A 25,688-nucleotide genomic window follows, 5' to 3' on the forward strand; every position below is an offset into this window, starting at 1 on the left:
GCTCTGTGGCTGGCCACGCGGCTGCAGCTGGCCGCTACAGCCACCGTCCCCCATGGCCCCCTCCCCATCCCCTTTGCCTCCACAGGCACCTTGGACAGTGGCTCCTTGCCTCGTGGGCCAGTTCAGGCCTCTTTCCTGAGGGGTCTGGGCCAATGGCTGTAACCCTCCATTGATTCCCATCACGGGACCAGAATCTCATTCTGCAAGGGACTGTGGGCTTTCCAGACGGGTTCTGCCTCATCCCCACCGTGGAGCAACCACCGGTTCCCACCTGAAGGGACAGGTCACTCCAGCCGTACGGTCACCCCTCTTTGCCTGTCGATCATCTGGCGCGAGGACCCCAAGGTGGCCGGGTTTAATGGACTCCTCGTGTGTCCCTGGTGGGAACCCTCCTCCCTCGGGAACTCTAGAAGAGCTAGAATTGTGGGCAAAGACTGCACTGGGGGCGTGTCATCAGGGTAAGAGAGGTCATTGCCGTCTCTCCCTCGAGAGTCCCAGAACCACACGGTGTTGCTGCTCAGCAGGTGCCATCGCGCCGTCCCGTCAGGCCAGCTGCCTCAGGGTGACAGGGCCCGCTGCCCCCAGCCCCCCACCGGCTGGGAAATGGGCTCCTTCGCTGGAAGAAACATTCCGGGAGACCCATGATGGTGGGCCAGGCATCCCACTGGGCACAGGTCGGGTGTCAGCAGACGCGTGTGGACAGGAGAGAGGATCTATACTCAGAGCATCTCTTCTAGGGAAGCCAAGCGGTGCCCCTCCCGAAGTGGAAGCAGCCTGCCTCACCCTCGCCCCCGGGATGCTGGTGCGGCCCTCGGACCATGTTTGGCTCTCAGTGTCGGTCTCTCATCCCCAGCTCGCGGACGGCCCTGGGGAGTGGAGTCTGTGTGCTGAGCCCACCCATCACCTCCATCGCCGTGGCCACAGCGAGCCTTTTGGGCAGTGATGGAGATGGGGGCGGAGGCTGGCTGAGGTCCACAGAAGGGCCGGCGGTCTGCCTGGTAAGTGAGAGTCTCCCCGGCCGCGGGGGCAGCTCAGCGTTCACACAGGCCCCAAACGCCTCCACGCTCTGTGCCCTGTGGGGAAGTCTAACCACACCCCTCTTTCCCAGACCTCCTGCCGCCAGTTTTCCAATCGTGCCCCTTCTGAGTCCCTGACCATCTAGCTAAACTGTTAGCAGCTATGATCGGTGTAGACCTGTAACTCCGACCTATCCTTCCCGGCAAAATCAAACGAGGAGGTGCTGTTGGAATTCCTGGCCCAGCGGGTGCACTTCCCCTCACCCCTGTCCTCAGCGGGGTTGGAGCTCCGGGCCTTCCACCTTCGGGTGGTGCCCCTACATGGCTCGGAACCACGGGACAGCCAGGCCCAGGCTTTTCCTTCCTCGATCACCGGGTCACAGGGAAGATCCCATGAAGCCAGAGGCGACACAACGTGGGGGGGGGGCACAACAGGCTTTCCCGCCACTTCTTCACGTGGCCTACTTGTACCCTCAGAACCTGCTCTGAGCCCTTACTGTAAGCACCCCTTCTCTGACGGTGGAATACAACTGTGCATGCCCAACTTCACGGCGTAGAAGCGTGGAAGCCCAGCTGCATGGTCTGGTCTGGTCTCCTTGGTGGGTCAGATGACACCCATTCCTGATGGACAATTCAGGTCTCATGGTAGCTTGGTGGCCCGTGGTCACATGTTCAGTCTCCACTGAGGCCCAGAAGCAAAAGCCAGGATCTGTTTCTCCAAAGGAGAGTTATATCCTCAGAGGATGGTGGGGCTTTGCTCCAATCCTAAGGGCGCTGGGCTGTGATCTACCTACAGGAGCTGCTGATGGCTCCAAAGAGCGTCCTCATCTGCCACAGACCCCTCAAGCTCCCTGGATCTGCTGGTTATACGTATAAGGCCCTCGGGTACCTCGGCTGGCACAGCAGCCTGGACCTGCTGCGGAGACTTCTCTCGCTCTGAGCCACGCTCAACACAGACAGCTTTCCGGGGCATTCGATGAACGGGTCTCATGTCTGCGCGGCCTCCAGAGCCCGAAGAGGTCCACGGGGCATCACGCGTCCTCTTAAGCCGTAGGAAGGGCCGGATGTGGATCTCGACACGCCCCAGACACGCCCCCGACCACAGGACCCCTCGAGCGGCACCAAGGTAGCAGGCGCCCAGTTCTGTGGGATTGGTTTCCCATCTCCGCCACGGCCTGTGGTAACACGGTGTCTGAATGATCGCCACTTCCTGCTCACCGGGCCCAACCCGCACGATGTCCTCAAGGCAACGGACCAGCATGATGTCCTGTGGACGGGAAAGCTGGCCGAGAACACCAGAGCTCACACGGTTGACCAGACATAAGACAACTGGGAAGAGAAACCTCCCCACCCGCCCAGGGCTCAGGAGACGCTGCCCAGGGCGGACATGGCTGGGCGGCGGGGACAATGTCAGAACCAGGGCGAAGGGCAGAGAGGAAGCCAGAGACTGAATTCAGGGTCTCCCCCTGGCCCTGAGCCCCACCTGAGGAGGGTGACCCAGCCGGCAGAGCCCCACACGAAGGGCTGCGGTGTGGTGATGCGCCCACTGGCGGCCCAGGCGCTCCTCCCTGGCTGCGAGGGGCCGTGTCACCGCCCCTGTGAGGCCTGCAGGGTCTCCTCTGATGGAAGAGAAGGGGGAACCTGTCCCTGGCCTCCCTCTGGGTGGCTGTTAGGAAGCAGGGTGGAGGCTGCCACCTCCTAGCCCAGGAGAAGTAGCCTCGCTGTAGGAGGCTACAGTGCCAACACCCCCTCCCGGATCCCCAGAGGTCACTGCCCAGGTAAACTGAGGTGGCCGGCAGAGAGCAGGCTGGAGCAAGGGAGCAAGGGAAGAATGAATGAAGGGTGGATGGGGGAAGGAGCAGGTGGGCAGGAGATCAGGGGGCAGGTGAGCAGGGGGCAGGTGGGTAGGTGGGCAGGTGAGCAGGGGGCAGGTGGGCAGGAGAGCAGGGGGACAGGTGGGCAGGAGAGCAGGGGGACACGTGGGCAGGTGAGCAGGGGCACAGGTGGGCAGGAGAGCAGGGGGCAGGTGGATAGGTAGGCAGGTGAGCAGGGGAACAGGTGGGCAGGTGAGCAGGGGGACACGTGGGCAGGTGGGCAGGAGAGCAGGGGGCAGGTGGGTAGGTGGGCAGGTGAGCAGGGGGACAGGTGGGCAGGTGGGCAGGTGAGCAGGGGGCAGGTGGGCAGGTGAGCAGGGGGACAGGTGGGTAGGTGGGCAGGAGAGCAGGGGGACAGGTGGGTAGGTGGGCAGGAGAGCAGGGGGACACATGGGCAGGTGAGCAGGGGCACAGGTGGGCAGGAGAGCAGGGGGCAGGTGGGCAGGTGAGCAGGGGGATAGGTGGGCAGGTGGACAGGAGAGCAGGGGGATAGGTGGGTAGGTGGGCAGGTGAGCAGAGGGGCAGGTGGGCAGGAGAGCAGGGGGCAGGTGGGTAGGTGGGCAGGTGAGCAGGGGGACAGGTGGGCAGGTGGGCAGGTGAGCAGGGGGCAGGTGGGCAGGTGAGCAGGGGGACAGGTGGGTAGGTGGGCAGGAGAGCAGGGGGACAGGTGGGTAGGTGGGCAGGAGAGCAGGGGGACACATGGGCAGGTGAGCAGGGGCACAGGTGGGCAGGAGAGCAGGGGGCAGGTGGGCAGGTGAGCAGGGGGATAGGTGGGCAGGTGGACAGGAGAGCAGGGGGATAGGTGGGTAGGTGGGCAGGTAAGCAGGGGGACAGGAGGGCAGGAGAGCAGGGGGCCAGGAGGGCAGGTGGTAGGTCGGCAGGGGGGCAAGTGAGCAGGGGGACGTGTGGGTAGGTGAGCAGGTGGTAGGTGGGCAGGTGGGCAGGGGGCCAGGTGACATCACTGAGTAAGTGAACATCTTGGAGACAAGCAGTTAATGGAGTGGAGCTCGGGCCAGCCTGGGGCCAAGAGTTGACGACCCAGTGAGTGGACAGGCAGAGGCGACACCATACTGCCTGCGCCCCTCTGTGCCGTGACACTGGGGTGGCAGTCAAAGCCATGTTTTTAAATAAAACTCATCTGAGAACGGTTTGGGATTTACAGAAGAGAGCTGCAAAGATAGTACAGCGAGTTCGCCTATACGACCCCACCCGCAGCGTCCCCAATACCAACGTCTGACGTGAGTGTGGACATTTGTCACAATGATTCAGTTCACATGGCTCCATTATTATTGACTGAAGCTCATCCTTTATTCCGGTTTCTTTCGTCTGTACCCGCTTCGCTTTTTCTCTTCTGGGACCCCATCCGGGATTGCACACACGTCTGGTCATCACATCTCCTCCAGCTCCTCTGGGCTGTGGCAGTTTTGATGACCCTGACAGTGCGAAGGAGGACTCCCGGGTGTGTAGCAGGACGGCCCTCTGTTGGGGTTTGTCTGGTGTTTGTGTCATGACTGGACTAGCGCTGTGGGTTTGGGCAGCAGGACCACAGAGGTGAAGGGCCCACCCGTCCCATCCCATCAGGGCACACGCCCTCAACACGGCTTACCTCTGCGGTGCTGTCTGCGCTCACCTGGCTGAGGTGTGCTTGTCAGAACCGGAATGGGGACCAGGAGGAGGTGCAGCCACACCTGACAGCTGGGAGTGAGGGTCCCATCCCTGGCAGCGGAGGATCCACACACATTATGTGGAATTCTTCTGCACGGACGGTTTCTCTTCTGCCCCAGCGGTTTATTCAGTCCTTTATTTGGACCAGCGTGGATTCACGGGTGTTTGCTTAATATCACGGGTTGTCATCCAATACGTTATTTGCTCTGTTGCTCAAACCATCCCAGCTTTGGCCACTGGGAGCTCTGTCAGCTGGTTTCCCTGACAAAACAGTTTTCTATTGACCAAGTAATTATTAAATGAGGGCGGAGAAGAGGGAGAAAAAGGAGGTCACTGGCCAGCAACGAACACGACACAAACACACGTGGGTGCACACAAATGCACAGGCACACATGTGCACACACGTCTTCCGTGGACACAGAGAAAGGAGGCAGCCTAGGCCTGGCCCTCAGCGCAGGGTCCGTGCGGGGTGGGGGTCTGTCCCCTGGCCCAGCTCCTCCGGATGGAAGCTGCTGCTTCAGGCCCCCTTTGGACAGCTCTGCCCTCACGAGGGGGTGGCCACCCCAGGTGCCAGAGGGAATGGGCGAGTGGCTGAGGGTCAGGCAGCCGGGCAGGGCCAGCGGCTTCCCCTGCAGATGCCACTCCTCTCGCAGACAGGCTGTCGAAGTGGGAAGGTGAGGTTCAGCCACGGAAAGGGGTTCCCTGGGGCAAGTGTGGATGGTGCCCGACATAGGCCAGGCTCCCTGCCAAGCCGGTGGGCACGGGGCAAGGGGGCCACGGTCGGGGGCTGCGGTCAGAAGCCTGGTCTTTAGGGGGTCTGACCCGGGTTCAGTCCCCACCAGGCCAGTCATCAAGGAAGCCTCATTTCCTGCCCACAGAGGGGTGTGGTGCCGCTTTGGGAAAACACAGCGAGGTCATCTGTGCCAGGTGCCTGGCGCAGGGTAGGGGCTCCACAGGGCTAGGTCAGGAAGCCAGGCCCGGCCCTGCTCCAAAAGATTTGCCCCGAAGTCAGAGAAAGATAATGCCAGAAGTGAGGCAGGCACAGTGACCTGGGGCTCATCTCTGCTGCAGGGAGGGTCCAGGTGGCCAGCTCCCCAGCCCACGGCCCCGCTGCCCCTGGATCCCGGACTTTCACTCTCGCTGCACCCCCTTGGGCCACACCTGGGCTCCCCCGGAGCGACCCACGTGTGGTGACATCGGGGACGCAGGGCAGGGATTCCTGGGGGCCAGGGGGCACACGGGGGGCACTGGGATAGATGAGGGGTCCTGGCTGGCCCCTGCTCTGGGCAAGGAGGTGGCGGAGCTGACAGCCAGCCCAGAGCCCCATTCTGCTGGTTTCTAGAAGGCCAGCCACCACCACGCCCACGGCTATCTGGGGCACTCATCCTCCCTGGCTGAGGTCCCCCAGGGTCCAGAGGACCCACATTACGAGACACTGAATGGGGGCCACTCCAGCATGAGAGGTGAGCCGTGCACAGGTGGCCAGCCCTGGAGGACCACAGCAGGGGCCCTAGTGGTTCCAGCTGGCCCAGGCGGGACCCAGTGAGCGCCTTCACCACGTGTCCCCTCCGGGCCCACATTGGGCCCAGCGGCCCAGTTAGCACAGCCTCACGTTCATTTGGGTTTGCAGCCGTGCCCCATCCCCGGGTTCACGTGGTTTAGTTTGATTACAGATGCGGGTTTTGACAAAGCCTCGGTGTGGGTACCGGTGAGGGCCCAGCACCCCCCAACCCCCCGCGCCCTCCAGGTGGCCCAGCCCTAAATTACTCATTTGTGCCGCTGAGGCATCAAAAATCAAGCTGCTTTTTCAAAACTTTTGATGTCACAGAACATTTCAAAAGATGTTTCGTAAGACAGTGCTTCAGTAAGGACGTCCGGATCAGACTTTCTCTCCCCAAGTCCCCCAGGCAGGACTTAACGGGAGGGCCAGCCTCTGCTCGCACACTCCAGAGACAGGAAGCTCTGTCGCCCCCACGCATGTGCCCTCTCCCACCTGCCCACCTCCACCCAGGGTCCTCTGCAGCCACGCCAGCAGCACCTTTGGGAGAGGTCTTGTTTATCTGCAAGCATCCTGGGGTCTTGGGCCAGGGGCGGGGGCAGCAGGGGGGCAGAAGCTGGCCTCGCCACCCCTCGCCTTCCTGCCTGCCCTTCCTCTGGGGTCCCCGGAGGCTCAGCTCCTGGTGTGCTGGCAAACAGACAGACGGGCGACCAACGTAACCCAGCTCCTGGGCGGGCAGCTGTGGTCTGAGGCCCCCGCCCAGTTGGAAACCACAGTGGGAGGGGAGGGGAAGGAAGAGAAGGGCAGGGGAGAGCAGAGGAGAGGAGAGGAGAGCAGAGGAGACCTCCATGGGGCCTTGGAGTCGAGTCAGGGTGGCCAAATGCCAGATGCTTGTCACCAGCCTCTTTGTCTTGGTAACAGGCAGGCTGGGCAGGGGCAGGAGGCGGCGGGGCGTGGGGGGGGGGTGCTGAGCCGTGTTCCCGGACCTCTGGGACTGCGGTCCCCGCCCCGACCACACCAGCCCTGCCGCCCCGGCGGACATGCACCTGGGGCTCTGGTGGCGGACTCCTGGCAGCAAAAGGATGCCCCGTGAGCAGTGCCTGTCCTGCTGCCGGGCGGCATGGGCCCTAGAGAAGGCCTGAGGGCCTTGGTGGGCTGGTGAACTGGGCTCAGAGGGGCTTTCCCTGGGGGAGCGGGGCGGGGGCCGGCCTCCCGCTCTGGAAGGTGCTCTCGTGGCGGGGGGAGAGAGGCAGGCTGAGAAGGGCTGGGTGGGTCCGTTCCCTGCTCCGCAAATGAAATGATGCAAGGTTCCAGGCCCTTGGAGAAGATGGACAGCGGGTGTGCGTGTTGCAGGGGAGGGGGGATGTGAGTGTGAGTGTGTGTGCTGGGGTGTCTTGTGTGAGTGTGTCTGTGTGTCTGTGTGTGCGGGGCGGGTGTCTGTGTCGGGGAGTGTCTGGGGCAGAGGTCTCCCTGAGACCACCCCCAGAAACGCCCAGAGGCCCCGCAGCCGATCCTGTCTCCTGTGGGACCCGGAAGCTGGAGGGAGGCTGGCAGGGGGACGGGTCAGTGCCCAGCCCTGCCCCACACGCTGGGTCTACCCCACCCCCAGCTGCTGGGCCTCACTATGGCCACCGCGGCAGTGCTCACGTACTTCGGGCCTCACTTTGCTGTCATCGGCCACGCATCCTCAGAGAGGACCCCCTATGAAGCTTTGCACCTCTGGGGTAAGTGAGGCTCTGGGCGGGGCAGCCACTATGGGGGAGGGGGCTTCAGGAGCAAAGGTGGCTGGGGAGGAGCCCCAGGCTGGCGTGAGGTCTCCCGAGTGGAGCCGGGCTGGGGCAGGCAGTGGGGTCAGAGGTAGAAAGGGCCACCTGGAAGTCCCAGCTCCACTGGGCAGAGCCTGGGGTCTGCCGAGGTCTCCCGCCCTGGGACCCCGGGGACAGCGTGGACGTGTCGGGTGGTATCTGGACCCTGCCCTCTGTGTCCAGGAAGGGGTGCTCACCCGTGATGAGGCCTTGAGCATCAGAGATGGCGTCCTGTCCCCCCTACCCTGCCCCCGGGGGGCTTGGCCTCCGGAGAGAGCACACTGGAGGCCAAGGAGGGCGGCTGTGGGGGAAGCCGAGGCTCAGGGGGTTGGGGCTGGTGGGCCCCACCCCAGGCCTTCTGGTGGCCGCAGGCCTCATGTTTTTACCCTGAGCCCTGAACCCCAGACTCCCTAGAGCAGGAAGCCTGGGGCCGGGCCTGGACTGATAAGATTACAGCCACCTGTCAGTAGGGCCTGGGGGCAGGGATGTGGGCTCTAAGATAGCCCCCGGGGATGGGGGGACAGGGGGGACAGGAAGCTAGGAGGGAGGGCGGGGCCGGCATGGAGGCGGATGGGTGGTGGGAGGTACACCCCTGCCTCACCAGACAAGGCCCATTCAGAGCTCCCCAAAGTTCAGCACCCCAAGTTGACTGTCAGGTTGGATTTCAGACCTTGGCTCTGCACATGGGACCCCTGCCCTGGGCACGCTGACACCCGTCTCTCTCCACTCTCAGCCTTCTCCACAGGAATCGCCCTGGCCGCGCTCCTGACCCTGGGGGCCGTGCTGAGTGCCGCAGCCACTGTGAGGGAGGCCGGGGGCCTCATGGCTGCGGTGAGTTCTCTGCGTCCCCAGCTCCCCCAGACGGGATCTGGCGGGGCTGTGAGCCCACGGAGCCTGCCTCTCCCCTGTGTCCCGACAGAAACTGAGGCTCCAGGGATGTGGGCCAGCCAGGACCCCTCCACCCGGGACCGCCAGGGCCCCTCCACCCGGTACAGTCAGGGCCCCTCCACCCGGGACCGCCAAGCCCCCTCCACCCGGGACCACCAGGGCCCCTCCACCCGGGACCGCCAGGGCCCCTCCACCCGGGACCGCCAGGGCCCCTCCACCCGGAACAGCCAGGGCCCCTCCACCCGGGACCGCCAGGGCCCCTCCACCCGGAACAGCCAGGGCCCCTCCACCCAGGACAGTCAGGGCCCCTCCACCCGGGACCGCCAGGGCCTCTCCCCCGGAACAGCCAGGGCCCCTCCACCCGGTACAGTCAGGGCCCCTCCACCCGGGACCGCCAAGCCCCCTCCACCCAGGACCACCAGGGCCCCTCCACCCGGGACCGCCAGGGCCCCTCCACCCATGACAGCCAGGGCCCCTCCACCCGGGACCGCCAGGGCCCCTCCACCCGGAACAGCCAGGGCCCCTCCACCCAGGACAGTCAGGGCCCCTCCACCCGGAACAGCCAGGGCCCCTCCACCCGGAACAGCCAGGGCCCCTCCACCCGGGACCGCCAGGGCCTCTCCACCCGGAACAGCCAGGGCCCCTCCACCCGGAACAGCCAGGGCCCCTCCACCCGGGACCGCCAGGGCCTCTCCACCCGGGACCGCCAGGGCCCCTCCACCAGGTGCCTATCTCACCCCCATCATCCATTGGGGCCTTGAAAGGCAGAGCTGACCCTCCCAGGCCTGGGCACTGTTTCAAAGGCCCAGGGAGGGCCTGGTTCTGTGACACTGGAGTCGCTGCATACGTGGTTTGGGTGAATGCCATCCCCTTACCAGGAGGCCAGGCCCAGTCGATCACCTGTAGGCCAGGACTGGGCAGTGGCCCCGAGGCGGCCTGCAGTCGCGCTCCTCCTCTGCAGCCCCAGCTGTGGGGTCTCCCCACCCCTCGAGCCCCCACAAGCCACTGGCCTCGCCCCACAGTGGTGGCCCTGTGTAGCCCCGTGCCTGTCCCTCCACATGGCCCTATCTTGGTCCACCGGCCTGTCCTGTCGCTCCACCTGCCGGCCCCGTCTCCCCAGGGACCACGGGCCTACCCGCTCTGGGCTCCAGCCCCTCCTCTCACCTGAACTGGGGCCTCAGCTCCTGGCTGCTGCCCTGTGCTGTCACCTGATGCACACCACCCCCCAGAGCCTTCTCGGGCTCCCCGAGGCGCGTGAGACCCAGTCCAGCCTCCCTGTGCCTCCACGGGTCCCTCCCGCTTTCCTACCCCCGGCCCTCTGCTCCGGCAAACCCACCCCTCCCACCCCTGGGAGTGGTTTGTGGGGCTGACAACCCCTGGGAGCTCAGGCTGGGCCTATGTTTCCCCGGGTGGCCTCTGAGGCCGGCAACCCTGGGCTCCCTGAGGGCAGCCCTCTGGGTCCCCAGGGCTGGCGGGGCTCTCGGCCCAGCCTGTGTCAGCAAATGCTGGTTGAATGACTCCTGGGTTGTAAACATCTCCAAGGGCAGGGACAGAGTCACCTCCTGGAGCCGGGCCCCGGCCCTGGGTGTGCTTGGGGAGTAGAGGGGCATCCGGCAGCTTGAGCCCTAACCAGGACCCCGCAGGAGCGTGGGCAGGGCAGTGCTGCGTGGGCACACTAAGACCCGGGCCTGTGCAGTCTGGCTGGGGTATGAGGGGAGGGAAGGAGGCCCCAGTGGCAGCTGACCAGGCAGGTGCACTGTCCTCCCAAAGGGGAGCCCTGAGGCGTGGGGTTTTGCCAGAAGGCCTCAGGGCTGGAGGTCAAGGCTGCTGGCGGGGCCAGACCCAGGGGTCCTGGCGAGGGCGGCCCGGAGAGGCCAGCGCCGAGGCTGCAGCGTCGGCCACCAGGCGGCGCCATGCTGCTGGGCTCAGAGCCGAGGCGGGAAGATGCCGAAGGCTCCTGTTCCCAAGGTTCCTGGCTCAACGGTTCTGGGCCCAGCCGGTCACCAGGGCCTTCCCCAGCTCCCGACCGCCCCAGCTCTGCACCCTGATCTGGGGGCAGGGGCCAGGGAGCACCAGGGTCTCTGTTCCGCGTCCCTTCCCGTTACTTGGGTCGGGCCCCACGGCCGCCTGCCTGCTGCACCCCAACCTCCCGCCCTGGACCCCCAGCCTGGATGGCAAGCCCAGCACGGCCCCGCGGGGTCTGGGAGACCTCACGCCCCTACTGCCCGCTGAGCCACGGCCGTGTGTGTGCATCTCAGTGTGCGTGTCGCGTCTGGCATGTGCCTGGCGCGTCTGGCGTGTGTGAGCCCGCGTGGAGGGCCGGGGGGCGGAGATCTTTCCCACCCGCCGCTTCCTGCCCCCCCAGCCCTCTCCCGCACCAGCGTCACACACAGGAAATGAGAGGCTCGCAGGCTCGCAGCAGGGCTGGCAGCAGCGCCGGGGCAGCCATTTTGATTTGTGTCTGTGGTTTTGTTTAGAACAGGCAGAAAGGAACCGGTGGGGACTGGGCCCGGCCGCGCCAGCGCCTCAGCCCCGCAGAGGGCCTGGGGGGCCCGGCGGGCCCATCGCCGCCCAGGACCCTCCATGCAGGCGGACTGGCAGCGGGAGGGAAGGGGGTGATGCTCGCTTTCCTGAGGAATGAGCCGGTTCCTGGAAAATGCTGGTCCCCTGAGCTGGCTCTGGGCCTCCAGCCTGCTAGGCAGTGCTGAGCAATGGCTTCCAGATGGGAAAGGCGGCCCTCGGCCAGCCCGGGGGGGAGGGGGGGCGGGGAGGAGGGAGAGGGGGGAGGAGGCAGCATCTCCGGGCTGTCCTGAGACTGAGGCCTTGCAGACCCCTGCGCAGGCAGGAGGGAACATGGGGTGAAGGCCGGTGGGCCGCCCGCCCCTGAGAAGAGCCGGAGGTCCCTGCGCCTGCACTGAGTCTGGGCGCTGGCGGCGTGGCCCACTCTTAAATGGAGCCTGGTGGGCCCCCACCCCCACCCCTGTGTGGACTGTTTCTTCAACCCCGTCCAGCCCGGGCAGCGTATGTGTCCATCTGCATCCGGGGTGTCCCTCCATTCCATTCCAGGTGCCACCCTGAGTGCGGCCCCTAGGTTGGGAGAGCCTGGCCGCAGCCACGGACAGCCCGGGGTGGCTGAGGTGGGGCGGTGACACCAGGCCTCCGGACCCCCCGGGCCGTGTGGTCAGCAGGCGAATTGACTGTCCAAGGCTCCAGAAGGAGCCTCAGCCCGAGACCCGAATCACAGGGTCACCAGCACAAAGTGACAAGGCAGACAATGGGTGGGGGGATGTCCCCAAGGCAGCATGTGGGCCAGGGTTCCTAGTCTGGGATGACCCTCTGAAACGACCCACGAAAGAGCTTTGGGGGCACATGTGCATTTTGCGGGGAGGGGCCGTAAAGTTCATCAGCTTCAGAACCCCCCTGAGAGACGCGCCGCCAAAGCCCTGGGGCCCAGGGGTGTCCTCCTGGCCACGCTCTCGCCGAACGCCGGCTCTGAACCCCCGGGAGGCATGTTTCAGAGAACAAAAGCAAAGCGGCGGCCCCTCCTCCAAAGGCCCTCCCTGTTCAGGGGGGCCGGCAGCCCCTGAGCCACCCCTCCTGCCCAGGCTTAAAAGGGGTTTGTTTCTTCTCCGGGATCCGAATCTCAGGCTCGGGAAGGCCCTGCCTGGCCCTTCCGGGGTCAGTGCCCTTCCCGGCAGCAGCCGCAGAGGGCAGGGGTCTCCCTCATCCCAGGTGCTGCCTGCCTGCATCCCTGGGGCAGGGGCTGTGGCACTGCCATTAAGGCCCCTCACGGGAGCTAAAACCAGCAATACGGGGTCTCCCGAGAAGGGCCAAAAGGAGGGATGGAGACCAGTGTGCCCACCGCCCAAGGCCTCCCGCTTGGGCAGTGGGGAGCCGCCAGGCCGCCACCACGGCGCCCGGACTCACGGCCCCTCCTCTGCCCCAGGCCTTCCTGTGCTTCGCCCTGGTGTTCTGCGCCCTGGTGCAGGTGGCCTTCTGGAGATGCCACAACCCCACGCAGGTGAGCACCCCGGCCCGCCCCCATCCCGCCGGCGAGGGTCCCTCAGGGATGAGAAAGTGGGTTCCGTGCTTCCTCTCACCTGCCGGTCACCACTGTGGGGACATTCTCTGCCTGGGGGTGAGGTGGGGACGCAGAGACCAGAGGGCCGGTCCTCTCCTGGGCTGGGGACAGCGGATCCCCAGAGAAGGAGGGGAAGCGGGTACAGGCCTTGGACACCCCCTTCTCACTAAGGCCCCCCTGGGCCCAGAAGATGGGACCTGGGGGGTTGGAGGGAGGCCCCCCAGCTGGCCTAAGGGATTGATTAGTGGGGGTCGGTTCCAGAAAATGCACTGGGGGCTGCTCTCCTGACGGGGATCGGGCCAGGCAGGGGGAGGCCTTGTCCGGGCGTGGGCGCTACAGGACAGTGGAGGGGACGGCCAGGCCTCCTCCACAGGACGACAGCGGCCCTGCAGTCCAGGGCTCGGGCTGCCTGGAGGTGGGACCGTTCACGTGACCCTACTCCTTCCAGTTTCACTCTGGGCTTTTCCCAGGGACGTGCGTGTCGGTGGTGACCGTGGTAATGGTGGGTGTGGGTCCCCATAGCAGGGGGCTCCTTTGTTTCTTCCTTCCTTCATCCGTTCATCCGTCCCTCTGTCCTCTGGGTGCCGCTGGTTCAGCAGGGCTCCGGGGCGGCTCAGGGCTGGGAGGCAGGGATGCCCCAGCTCTGGGGTAACACGGTCACGTAGGGCCCTGGCCCCCAGAGAGCAGGGCTCGAAGACTGCAGGCCACGGGTCTAGGGTGGGCGCTGACCCCGGGGAGCAGGGCAGGACCACAGCTTGGGAGGGACTGCTCCCAAGGGACACAGGGGGCTGGGGCAGCCTGGCCCTGCAGAAATTCTGTCTGAACTCTGGGTCCCGAGACAGAGCTGAGAGCCTGCCCGGGAAATGGGGCTGGCCAAGTTCATGAGCAGAGCTGACCCCTCCCAGATCAGGGCTGGGGGTCAAGGCCAGACCCCCTCTGGCCGGGCAGAGGAAATGGGTGCCCAAGAGGCTCAGGGAGAGGGGCAGCGACCCCAGACGGACTCACATGTGGGGCCCGGGGACTAGTGGGGGCCAGGAGGGTCCACAGTTGGCCAGTACCAGGCCAGGGCACAGAGCGAGGCCGGCCAACGCCACTGCCCTCCAGCACCCTGTGCCCACGGCCCCCCAACAGGATCAGACTTCTCGCCCCAGCTGAGCTGCGAGCCTGCAGGGCAGCCCCCCGGCGCCTTTCCCAAAGGGTCCTCTCCCCCCCCCCACCCCCACCCCCCGTCTGCTTCTCAGCATCTGTCCCAGGCCTCAGGCCCCTGCTCCTCCCCGGCTGAGAGGTGCCGGAGAGCAGCCTCCCCCCGTCCGCAGCAATGCATACAACCCAGGCAGCAGAACTCACCCCAGCCTTCACCTGTGAGAGCCCAGCCCCAGGCAAGACCCTGAGGCAGCCCCCCGAAAGAGCTGCGGGGCCAGCGGGTAGGGCCATGGAGAGGGACGGGAGAGTCCAGCCCCACGGGCCCCATCCGGCTGGACTCTCTGAGACCCTGATCAATCCTTTCTTCTCTCACTGGGACTCAGTTTCCCCATGCACTCTGTAAGGACCAGGGAAACCAAAGCCAGTCCAGCTGGAGTATACCCGGTTTCTGGGCAAAACCCTGTTCCAGCAGGTGACCCGCAATGATTTTTTGCCTGTGTATCAGGAGTCCCAGCGGCCCCGACCCCCCCTGTTGCCCAGGCGCCCCCCCCCCAAGATGTTCACGCAAGATGCAGCCAGGTAGGAGGCTGAGCTCGTGCTGTGTGCTTTTAGGTGTGTGATTACCCACTCTGGTCTTACCTGCAGTAATGGGCCTAGTTTCTCCCCGCTGCCCTCTGCCTGCTCCGTGCTCCTTGGAGTTGATGAGGCCGTCACCAGACCTTCCAGGGTGGTGGCCATCCCCTTGGTGTGCAGATGGAGGGACTCAGGCCCACGGGGGTGGGGGTGGGGGGTCAGATCGCCCTGGCAGAGGCCGGGCAGGAGGGGTCCACCATCCAGGGCTCTTCGCCCTGACTCGATGCCTTTTTACCCTTCCCTGCCCAAGGGTCACCCCAAACTGTTCACCACCACCTTGGCATCATCTGGGGTCACCCAGATGGAATGCCAGATGGAGAAAGGGCATTTCCTCTGGCTCAGGAGGGGTCGGAGCCTGGCAAGGCAGCCTCAGCTCTCGGTGACCAGGGAGCGCTGGGCCCGGCTGGTGTTTTGGCCTCACAGTTCCCATCCCCCGAGAAGCCCGGGCAAGGTCTGGGTCACCGCGTGGGTGGTCCCGGCCAAGACAGCTGCCAGGGTGCCCTGGGCCCCCGCTGCAGCTCTCCTGGGGGGCGGCTGCAGCCCATCCTTTCTGCCCTGACACTGTTTACAGCTCTGAGCCCAGGATTTGCACTTCTGCAGGGGAGGGGCCGTGCAGGGGCCACAGGCCATAGTCTGCCTGGGGTCCCCGCTCCGGGAAGGGGAGGGGGCAAAGCGGATGTCTCCCAGCTGGCCTCTTCCGTGTCCCAGCCCCTGCCGCCATCCCCGACAGAAATCTTCCTGTCTGGTCCGCGCTCCAGCTGGCCTTCAGCGTCCAGCTCTCGGGGTCCTGCCTGACCCCAGTCGGGGCTGGGGCTTCCTCCGTGTCCGGGCCCACGTGGGCCCACAGGAGGCCGGGATGGGGCAGCTCTGGCTTCAAAGTCTGGGGTCAGCCTCTCACCCGGTGCCCTTGGGATCAGCTAGCCTTCCTGGGCCTCGGTTTCCTCATCTGTAAAAGGGGCATGAGAACCCCGATGAGGGGGCTGCTGAGTGGTGGGAATGAACCAGTGGGACCCACCTGCACCCCCTGAGCCCAGGTCTGTCCTCCATCACTGGGGCCAGTGCAGAGCTGGGCACTGGCCAGGGCACGGGCCCCGAGCAGCAGGGGCAGGAAAAGCCACCCATCCTGTGCCCCCCAACCCCGGGAACCTGGGCAGGTGCCTTGGCATCAGGGCCAACCTGGGCCAGACAGATCCCAGCCCCGCTCCTTCCTTCCACGAGATCCTCCTGGAGGCCCAGGGAGCAGAAAAGCACAAAGGGCCAAGCTGTTTGCTCCAGGGGATCTGTTCACCCCCATTTCTCCCCCTGCACCTCCCCTGAGTGACCCCCTAAGATATCCTGAAACACGGGGTCAAGATGGGAAACCTGGGGACAAGGAGAGGACAGGGACCGGCCACGACTCCTGGTGGCCCAGAAGCCAGGCCGCAGACCCTGGAGCGGGGGCACCTCCCCGCTTCCCCCGCCACTCACTCCCCCGCACCCCGGGGCGCTCACTCCCTCGGGGCCCTGGTAGGCGCCCTGAAGCTGGGAGGGCCGGCAATGCAGGGACTGGGTGGCCGTGCTGTGAATACAGAGCACGAGGGCTATTAATTATGTTCCTGCAGGAGCCTGAGAGCCACTCTGCCACAGCGCCCTGTCCCCAGACGGGCTGCGGGGCAATGACTTGCCTGGCTCCACTTAATAATTCAGGCACAGATTAAGTACAGCGCTGCCGGGAGCCCCAGAGAAAGGCTGTCTGTCCTCCAGCTCCCAGGTCTGGGCCCCTCCCCCATAGTCCAGCGGCCGCCAGGACCAGCCCTGGGGCACAAGGCCCTGGTCTGCAGACCACCTGCCGCTCCCGCGGGCCACCCCCTCTGCAGCCATTCTCCCCCGCCCCCCCCGCCCCCCCCCCAGGTTTAGCAGACAATGGGGAGGCAGAGGTCAATGGCAGGGTGGGGAGCCAGGCTGGCAGGGACGCCCCAGGCACCTGGTTTGTATTCAGCGGCCCAGGCACTCCCGTCCTGAGGGTTGCCCCCTGGAGCCCTGGAAGATGGGGCTTAAAGATCGGGGCACCCTGGCAGGGAGCACCCAGGTATCAGGGCCCAAGGGCCTCTGAGAGCTCCCAGCCCACCCCCAGTTTTCTCATGGAGAAACACAGCCCCTGAACCTGGTGATGGGGGGAGCAGACGGTAGAGCACCACCCAGGCCCCCAGGCCTCGGGAGGGTCAGCCTGGCCCCCTGATGCCAGGCCCAGGGGTCTTGGGCAGGGGCGTGGCCTTGCCAGATCTGCTTCTTCATCTGAAGGAGTAACTCGCGCCCCACTTCTGGGGTCATGGGGAGAGACGCGCAGCTCAACCACCAGTGGGTTTGTTCCTCCCGTTCATGTTTCAGTAACAACACCTCCAGAGGGGCCAGGGTCTCCCTGGGCCCTAGTGGGCCTTGGGGGTGGGGATGAAACCCCGAGGGTGGGCTGAGCTGGCCTCCCTGCCCCGGCCTCCTGCACCACCGACCCCGAGCCAGCTCTGCTAGCCCCTCAGTCCTCACCAGGACCCCCTCCCACGAGGACGCAGTACAGCCTGGCAGGTCTCCACCCCCCTGTCACTCGAGGAAACGAAGGCCAAGAGAGGGCCCCCAGCCAGGTCTCCCGCAGCGGTGGCCAGTCTGGCGCCTGGCCCCCAGCCCAGGACACTGCCCACCTCCCACTGGGTGGGGAACAAAGCGGCTGGCTGACTCTGTGGGCAAGGTCTCAGCCGGGAGGGTTAACGAGCCCTGGGAGCGATGTTCAGTGTGGAAATCGGTCTGGTTCCTACTGGACAGCACTGGGCGAGACCGCCTCCCTGCCCACCTGCTCCCAAGTCCTCCAGGCTGGGAGTGGGGAAGCCGCCCTTCCTTTCTGGAGGGTGGGGCTGAGTGGCCAGAGCAGGGCACCCCTGAGCGCCTGTCAGCCTGTCCCCGCTGTCAGCGCAGCATGGGGATGGGAAGGGAAGGGAGGCAGGGCGCAGGGTCTCTGAGGTGGGAAAAGAGGCATCAGAGGGCAAGGGAGCTCAGAGGCCTTGCCCATGCCAGAGGCCAGCGAACCCACTGCAGTCACAGAAGTCTTCCTGGAGGAGGCAAGATTCCGGTTACTCTCTGATGAAGTCACTTGGCAAGGGGAGGGCATTTCGGTCTGGGGGCAGCACGAGCAAAGGCACAGAAGGGGATGCTTAGCTGGGCAGAGGCAATGAGGTCTGAGTGAGGTGTGAAGGCAGAGCCGGCCGGGCCCCTGTTGCTACCCTGCTTCTCCTTCGTCTGCCCCCAAGGGGCCTCGTCTGCCCCGGGTGCCCTTGGCCAGCTCTGGGTAGCTGCCTGGGCTTTTCAGAACCTACCTGGGCAAAGACCTGGAGCATTCCTGGGGAGCTGAGCTCCTGGCACGAGGCCACTCCTGGCCGTCTCCCCCCAGGGCCCACCGGGGGCTTTCCCTCCCCACTGCCTGTTTCCAGATCAACAGAAGCAGGTGGACACTTCGGCCAGGGCCTCCTCCCACTGTAAGACAAGAGCTGGGGGGTGGGTGGCCAAGCTCGGGCCTCTGGTTCATCCTGCAGGACCCCCCAGGGGCAAGAGTGGCATTAACGGCCATTCTTGGGGGGAGGTCCCCACAACTGAAGTATGGGGACCCCTGTGACCAGCCACCCAGGGGACCCAGTCTCCGCTTCCAGGGAGCTCTGCCCCATGGAAGGAGAAGGAGGGGGCCAGCGGGACATCACTCAGCACCCGAGGGCCAGGCCCCGCCTTCGGGGGGCTCCGTCGGGGGAGGGGCTTCACCGGCACAGGGGCCTTCCCGTGATGCTCTCGGGACAGGTGGAGGACGCCGTGTTGGACGCCTACGATCAGGTGTACGAGCAGGCGGTGAAGAGCTCGTCAGGAATCTGGCGGCAGGAGCTGGTGGCCATCCAGGACATGGTGAGTGTGGTGGGGGAGGCCCCCTCCCTGGGCAGCCCTGGACTGGTCAGCCTCCCCAGGTGGGCTGTGATCTAGAAAATGGGCAGAGGTAGCCCCCCAGAGCCAGCCGGCGGGGGGCCAGGTGCTGAGCAGAAGGTCCCAGGACACAGGTTATCAGTGCCCCTTGGGGGGAGGGGGAGGGGACAGAGAGGTCCTGTCCTCCGTCTGCCCTGGAAGGGCAGCTGCTTCCAGAATTTGCGGGGCCCAGAGCAGAGTGCAAGACCCCTTGTCCAAAAGTGATGAAGAATTTCAGGATGGTGACGGCACAGCATTCGGTGGGGCCCCAGTGACTGCTGGCCAGGCTGCCCGGAACCCGGCACCCCCTGCAGAGTCAGCAGCCTCGCCCTGAGCCCCGGTGCTGGCCTCTGGGGGGCACGGGGGGTGCCCTTCGTGCCTCAGTTTCCCCATATGTCCAACAGGGACCCTGGGGTTCTCAGAGCGAACCGCCTCCCTCTTCTCTCCCTGCAGTTTCAGTGCTGTGGTAAGAGCCCCCCCCTTGGCCTCCAGGAAGGCTCGGAGGCTGACCTGTGTCGGGGGCAGGAGGCCGCCAGACAGGTGAGGGGGAAGGGCCTGCAGAGACCCCGGGGGGCTCAGCCCCAGATCAGGGCCACTCCCATGCCTTGATCCTTGACCCTGGGGGCTGCGCTGGGCTGGGGGGACTTGACGGACGCAGGCCCGGGTCCTCTCCAGGCCCCAATCACTCCCTCACCCCTTCACACAGTTCCCAGCTTGGGGGCTCCCCACGGCCAGGCACAGTGTCAGGCACTGAGACCACCCCCCATCGGAAGCCTCTAGGAGGGCGGGGGGCAGGTGGGCAGCTCTGCCTGCGTTGGGCTGGGGGCAGGTGTTCGAGGGCCCCTGAAGGCCAGAAGGGCGTTTGCCAGAGGGTCAGCCTAGGCCAGAGTGTGGCCACGAGGGCTTCAGTGACGAGAGACAGAGGCAGGAACGCTATTCTTCAGGATGACGGCGGCCCCCCTCCCCCCACCCCGCCTCCTCAGCTCCCCTCCCCCGCTGTCCGGGAAGCAAACACCCCTATCTCTGGCAAGAGGCTCCTGGCCACCCTCCAAGAAACGGACAGGAGGATGCGAATGGCTGGAGGCCCAGCCAGGGACGGAGCCAGCACAGCGCCCTGGGCTCTCGCGCTGGGAGGGGCGAGGGCAGAGGAGGGCCCTGCATGCAGGGAAGGGGGTTCGGGAGGCCTGTTCACGCCACCCAGGGAGAGGCCTCAGGTCCCCGTCTGCAAAGTGGGAGCAAAGTCTGGTTTCTTGTACCTTCTGGGGTGGTGGGGGCCACGGGGAGACTGTAAAGGCCTTGTGGGTGGGGACACCTGGGGGAGGGGGCGGGAGGGCAGGGACGTTGTCCTAGATGGTGGTCTGACCACGGGGCTGCCTTCCAAGAGGAAGTGGGACCACGCTGGGGGACCAGACCCGATCAAGGGAATTCATGGACAGATGGACGGACAGTCAGACACCAAGCCGGCCTCCTTTCCCCCGGCATCCCAGCCTTGACAATCGAACCCTGCATGTCCCACAGCACATCCTTCCCCAGCGTGCCCCCAAATGCCAAGTCCTTCCCCAAAACCACATGCCACCATCAGAGTGGTTCAGAGTTGAGACCGTCACCTCCCGTTTCCTTGGAGACAGAGAGCCTCTGCGGATGCCACGTCCTGGAGGGGCCGTGGAAGTTCAGGATGGAGCCAGGACAGCCTGGGGACACCCATGCCCCTACCTGTTAGCCTGTGTCCTCTCCTCACCCACGCTCTGTGTCCCACCCTGGATGGGGTTTGCGGGGTCCCAACACAGGCAGCTCAGGGGACGCCCAGGATGGTACCCACTGGACCCCTGGGGGCCCCACAGGCCCCGCAGAGGTGGGCTCCACCCTGCTTGTTTTTGCCTGTTTTCAATGCCAGTCCCCAGAGCTTGGGGTGGTTTTCCCCGGGATGTGCCGCAGCCCAGCTTTCCGTCTCCCTAGCGTTTGTCCTAGTGGGCTCTGCAGCTCCACGCCCTGGGCTGGGAGGGGCGGTCGGGGGCCCACGCGCGCTGCCCTCTGCGCAGGACTGCCTGCAGGGCATCAGGAACGTCCTGAGGACGCACAGGAACGTCGCCTCCACCCTGATCAGCCTCGGCCTCGCCTCCATGGTACCCTCTCACCCCACCCCCGCCCCTCCCCCACCTGCCTGTGCCCCCCCACCTCAGACAGAAGGGCAGGGCTGGGCAGCCCCAGGTCAGATCGCGGGTCTTGGGGACCAGCAAGGCTTGCCCTGAGCAGGGAGCCGGGAGGAGCAGGCCCGAGGGGTGACAGGGCCTCCCTGATTCCCTTCCCTAGACGGCTGGGAGCCCTGCATAGCCCAGTGACCTCCTCGGGGGGCGATGAGCCCCTCCCCTGGAGCTGCTGGCGCAGGTGCCTCCACCTCCCCCAGGTGTACGTGATGCCGCTCAGCGCCTTCCTCTGGTTTGCCATCCGCTCGGGCAAATACACCCTGAGCCCACGGTAGGCCCGCCTGCCCCTCCCCACCTCCCCAAAGGGGTCCTACAGCCCTGCAGCTGGAGGCGGGCAGGCAGAGAGCACGCCCCCCCCACCCCACTCCCAAGATCTCTGCCTCTGCCCAGCGAGTGGGACCCCTGGACCACGGGCCAGGCCAGTTCTCCAGAGGAGGTGCTTTGGGGGAGGCTGGGCCCACTGAGGGAGGGGCAGCGTGCACTCCACCCTGCAGCCCCCATCCTGGCCGAGACCTGGCCTCACAGCTGCCGACTCCACCGACATCGAGAGACGGTGCTTCTGGGGCCCCCGGCCAGGACCGCCCATGAACAGGGAGCAGGGAGGACCCAGTCCCAGCAGCCGAGCAGCGCCCCACCACCCCTCAGCGCTCATAGAGTCCCTGCCTGCCGCCTCCTTCACTCCCTGACTCAGCCACTCCGCCCTGGCCACCTGGGTGCCCTCCCTGCCCAGGCATCCCGCCCGGCCCCTCTGCATCCTCCAACGGCCTCACGGACCCTCTGCCCCTCAGGGCCCGTGGCTGCCAGCCCCAGGAGCCCCACTTCTACAGACGCTGCCAGGAGGGGCCCGCCCCTCATCACCTGTCTGAAGCAGATGCTCTCAGGGGCCGTCGGGGTCCAAGCAGTCGCTCGGGTCACCCTCCGCTGCTCCAGGACACCCACCTGCCTACACACAGGAGCAACAGAGACGCTCCGGCCTCAGCCCGCACGCGATCCTTCCCAGGAGGGGATGAGCTGTTTTCCTCCACGTGGTGGTGGGATGGGGAGGGAGGGGACCCCACCAGACAAGCAGCCTCCATGTAAGCAGACGGGGGACCGGGGGTCACTTGCAGACTCTGGGAACAGGCTGGGAGGTGAGTGAGGACAGAGGAAGCAGAGGGCAGCTTGGCTGGGCTCTGCTTTGAGTCCCACAGGGTCAAACCCAGGGCTGGGCTGGGCTGCCCCCGCAGGCTCTGGGCAGGACCCACTCCAGGCTGGGTCAGGCTGTTGCCAGAGTTCGGTTCTGTGCGGCTGTGGGACTGACGTCCCTTCCTTGCCCGCTGTCTGCGGGGCCGCTGTGCTCCCCGAGACCCCTTCCCCTCCATCCTCAAGTCACCGTGGCAGGTGGGTTCCTGCTCCTGCTGGGAATTCCTCTGACTCTCCCCAAGGCTGGAGGACAGTCCGCTTTCAAAGGCTCACGTGTGTAGATGAGGGCCACCCGGGTAAACTCCCTGCCGTACAGAGAAATCACATTTGTGGTGACACTGTGTTCACGGGTTCTGGGGAATGCATTTGAGAAATCCCGCCTGCCACGGCCTCTCCCCTTGGCCATCCAACTACCCGCCTGGTGAGTTCTCGCTAACGAACTGTCCCTGACGATTTGCATCCGTGGCTCGAAACCAAAGTCCTGGGTGGGACGCCAGACTGACCCAGGCTAGGCCGAGGCCCCAGCGTAACTGACAAGGGAGAAGGGACTGTGCGGCCCTTTTAACTTCCATAGAGGGAGCTCAGCCCTGCACCCCCCGAAACCAACAAAGTCGGGTGCCTCCCCAGTAAGAAGCAGCCCTCTATGATGGGCAACCAGAAAGGGACAAAGTGACCAACGCCTGCTGCAGTCCACCCCTTGTGTTTCCAATCACACACACACACACACACACACACACACACTCTCTCTCTCTCTCTCTCTCTCTCTCTTTCCACACTTACACCGCCAAAAACAAGACGGTGCTCAGCCAGGATAAAGCAAATAGCTCTCCTACAACTGAAGGCGCACAGGCCTTGCCCCCAAGGAATGTGCCGGAAGTCCAACGGTTCTGCATTTGATAACCGTCCAGGGCATCCGGGGATGTGCGCACCTCTCCTGGTCCCGTTCTTCTCATCAGGCAAAATAAACTTTAAAGAAGCACCCGCTGAATTCCCGTGTACAGCAGTGGTGGAAAGAAAAGGGGATGTAGTTAAATTCCGTAGAAACGTACATGACACCGCAGGAGAAAGGGCTTTGCTGGAAACGGGAAGCTGTAAGCGGCGCACGTGACACCGCAGGAGAAAGGGCTTTGCTGGAAACGGGAAGCTGTAAACGTCGCTGCTTTCTGCAGTGGCCCCGAGGCTGTGACCGACCTTCGGGCTTCCCTGCTCCACCGCCCTGTCCACGTCCTCTCATGGGTCAGAGCGCTGCTCCTGCTGGGTGAGCCCACTCTTCATCAGGGACGGAGCTGGGAAGGAAGGTCTCCATCCTGAGGTCACCTCTGCCACTGTCTCTCGTCACCAGATGCGCAGGATGAGGAGAGACCCGGGGAACCCCTCAGCCCCCCACACTCAGTAGCAGCACCTTGTTTCCTCTTGATAGGATCACCCAGCCATCCCCGTGGCCCCCTTCGTGGCCTCTTAACCCAGTGGCAGAGGAGCCCCGAGTGGGCCAGGTGGAACCCCCCCACCCAGCTTCCAACTCAAGGACACTATTGTTTTGTTCAAAGCATTCCTTTGCTGGTAACTAAAATGGCCAAACCAGGAGAGCAGGGACCAACAGGGCCGAGAGGCAAACGTTTGTGAGTAGCTCAGTCGTTCTAATCACAGGAAGGGTGCCTCCCCCCACCCCTACCTCCCCCACACCATGCATCCTGACTCAGGGGGAAAGGCGCTGCTGACTAGCGTGTCCTGCAGAACACAGCGTCAGTGTCCCCGCACTGTCCCCTGGCCGTGGTCCTAAATGATGCCCAAGACTAGGCCACCATCCCTCAGGGTAGCCTCCTTTGAGGAGCAGGGTACGTGGTGGCCCTTGGGAAGCCCATGGGCACCTCCCATTGCCTTGTTTCTTTGACTGTAAAGTCAGGTCCTTGGCCAGAAACAATGACACGTGAGGAACCGGGACAGCAAATAAGGCTTTAAGGAAGTAAATAAGGAAGATGCTGGTACATGCAGGAGAGAAAAGCCAAGTCCAGAACGAGGCCCAAGTCCAGTGGGAACAGTCGCTACCCTCCCCCACAAGGGAGGGGCCCATGATGTCTACGGTTGTGTCAACGTGACCGGCCCCGGGCACCCGGGTGGGACATTACTTCTGGGGGAGCCTGGGGGGGGGCGCTGTTTCCAGGTGAGATCAGCATTGAATCTCCGATGCAGGAGAGCAGGTGGGAGGGCACCATCTGGTCCCCGAGGCCTGAACAGAACACAAGGCAGGGGAGGGAGAACGTGCCCTTTTCTGGCCCCACCCCTTGAGCTGGGACAGCTCCTGTCACCTCCTCCTGCCCTCAGACTGGAGTTTACACCATCTGGAGGCTCTCAGGCCTCCAAACTCAGACTGGACGACATCACCAAACTGGCCTTCCTGGGCCACCAGTGTGCAGACAGCAGGTCGTTCCCAGCCCACCTGAGCCAATTCCTCATAATCATATCTTTTTACAGAGAGATAGGTAGGTAGGTAAATAGATGGATGATAGGTGGATGGGTGGATGGATGGGTGGGTGGATGGATGGATGGGTGGATGGGTGGATGCATGGATGGGTGGATGGATGGATGGATGGGTGGGTGGATGGGTGGATGGATGGATGGAGGATGGATGGGTGGATGGGTGGATGGGTGGATGGATGGGTGGATGGGTGGATGGGTGATGGGTGGATGGGTGGGTGGATGGATGGATGGGTGGATGGATGGGTGGATGGATGGATGGATGGATGGATGGATGGGTGGATGGGTGGGTGGGTGGGTGGATGGATGGATGGATGGATGGATGGGTGGATGGGTGGGTGGGTGGGTGGATGGATGGATGGATGGATGGGTGGATGGATGGATGGATGGGTGGGTGGATGGATGGATGGATGGGTGGATGGATGGATGGATGGGTGGATGGAGGATGGATGGATGGATGGGTGGATGGAGGATGGATGGATGGATGGGTGGATATAGAGACAGATATCCCACTGGTGCAGTTTCTCTGGAGCATCCTGACCAATACAGGGTCCAAAGTCAGTGAACCTGCTACAGGTGGCAGGCTGGTCTCCCATGAAGTTACTGCATTGCAGTGCAGAGTTGGACACTGCGGTAACAAATGGAGCATCTGGCTGTAGGGGTGTCCAGGTGAGGCTCGGCAGCTGGACCACGGGCGGCTCCCCCTCCTACCCTCTGTCTGCTTTTCACTAGGCCACCGGGCAGCGCAGGGGTGGCTGGGGAAGATGCTGTCTGCCTGCCACGGGGTTCCAAGAACCTTACAACAGTCCAGACACCCAACCCCACTGGGCGACGCGGAGCTGCTGGGCCTGCCCAGCTACACGACCCAGTGGACAGATGACAGCCACTTCAGGATGGGCGGTTCAGGTCACCCTGCTGTCCCACAGACAGGGGTCAGCTTCTCCCTTGGCCCAGAGGAAGGCCAAATGCTGAGTCGCAGAGGGAGGCGAGGTCCTTGCAAAGAGTGTGGCTGCGTGTCCGTGTGGGAATGGCGCTGAGATTCCCCATCTCAGCTTCCACAGCAGCCGCTGGGGCCATGGGGTCCCCGGGTCACAAGGACCAAGCTGTGTGGCCACCGGGGCACCTCTGCTGCTCTGCACCTCGCTCAAGGCCAGCAGCCCAACATGCCGCCTGGGCGCCGGTGAAAGCAAAGCTGATGCCCAAACGTGGCTTCCTCCACCTGTGCACAGGCGACCAAGGCTGCAGAGGGGACACG

At 64.7% G+C, this 25,688-nt stretch overlaps 1 protein-coding gene across 4 annotated transcripts; it reads left to right on the top strand.

Annotated features, from left to right (window-relative positions):
• Positions 1–6,851: 6,851 nt before the first annotated feature.
• TSPAN32 (tetraspanin 32) lies at positions 6,852–24,494 on the top strand. Of its 4 annotated transcripts, none has more exons than XM_030833140.2 (9): positions 6,852–6,967; positions 7,663–7,777; positions 8,592–8,689; positions 12,693–12,767; positions 18,417–18,518; positions 19,026–19,112; positions 20,612–20,695; positions 20,977–21,047; positions 21,565–24,494. In XM_030833140.2, the coding sequence occupies exons 1-9, from the start codon at positions 6,902–6,904 to the stop codon at positions 21,854–21,856; spliced, it is 990 nt and encodes a 329-aa protein (XP_030689000.2). In that variant the 5' UTR covers positions 6,852–6,901; the 3' UTR covers positions 21,857–24,494. The 4 variants fall into 4 exon arrangements, with proteins under 4 accessions (XP_030689000.2, XP_060158751.1, XP_060158749.1 ...); XM_060302768.1 differs by lacking the exon at positions 6,852–6,967 and adding an exon at positions 7,079–7,142; XM_060302766.1 differs by lacking the exons at positions 6,852–6,967; positions 7,663–7,777; positions 8,592–8,689 and adding an exon at positions 11,540–12,478.
• The last annotated feature ends 1,194 nt before the right edge of the window (positions 24,495–25,688 follow it).

The sequence above is a fragment of the Globicephala melas genome, chromosome 8, assembly GCF_963455315.2.
Source record: "Globicephala melas chromosome 8, mGloMel1.2, whole genome shotgun sequence".
Lineage (NCBI taxonomy): Eukaryota > Metazoa > Chordata > Mammalia > Artiodactyla > Delphinidae > Globicephala > Globicephala melas.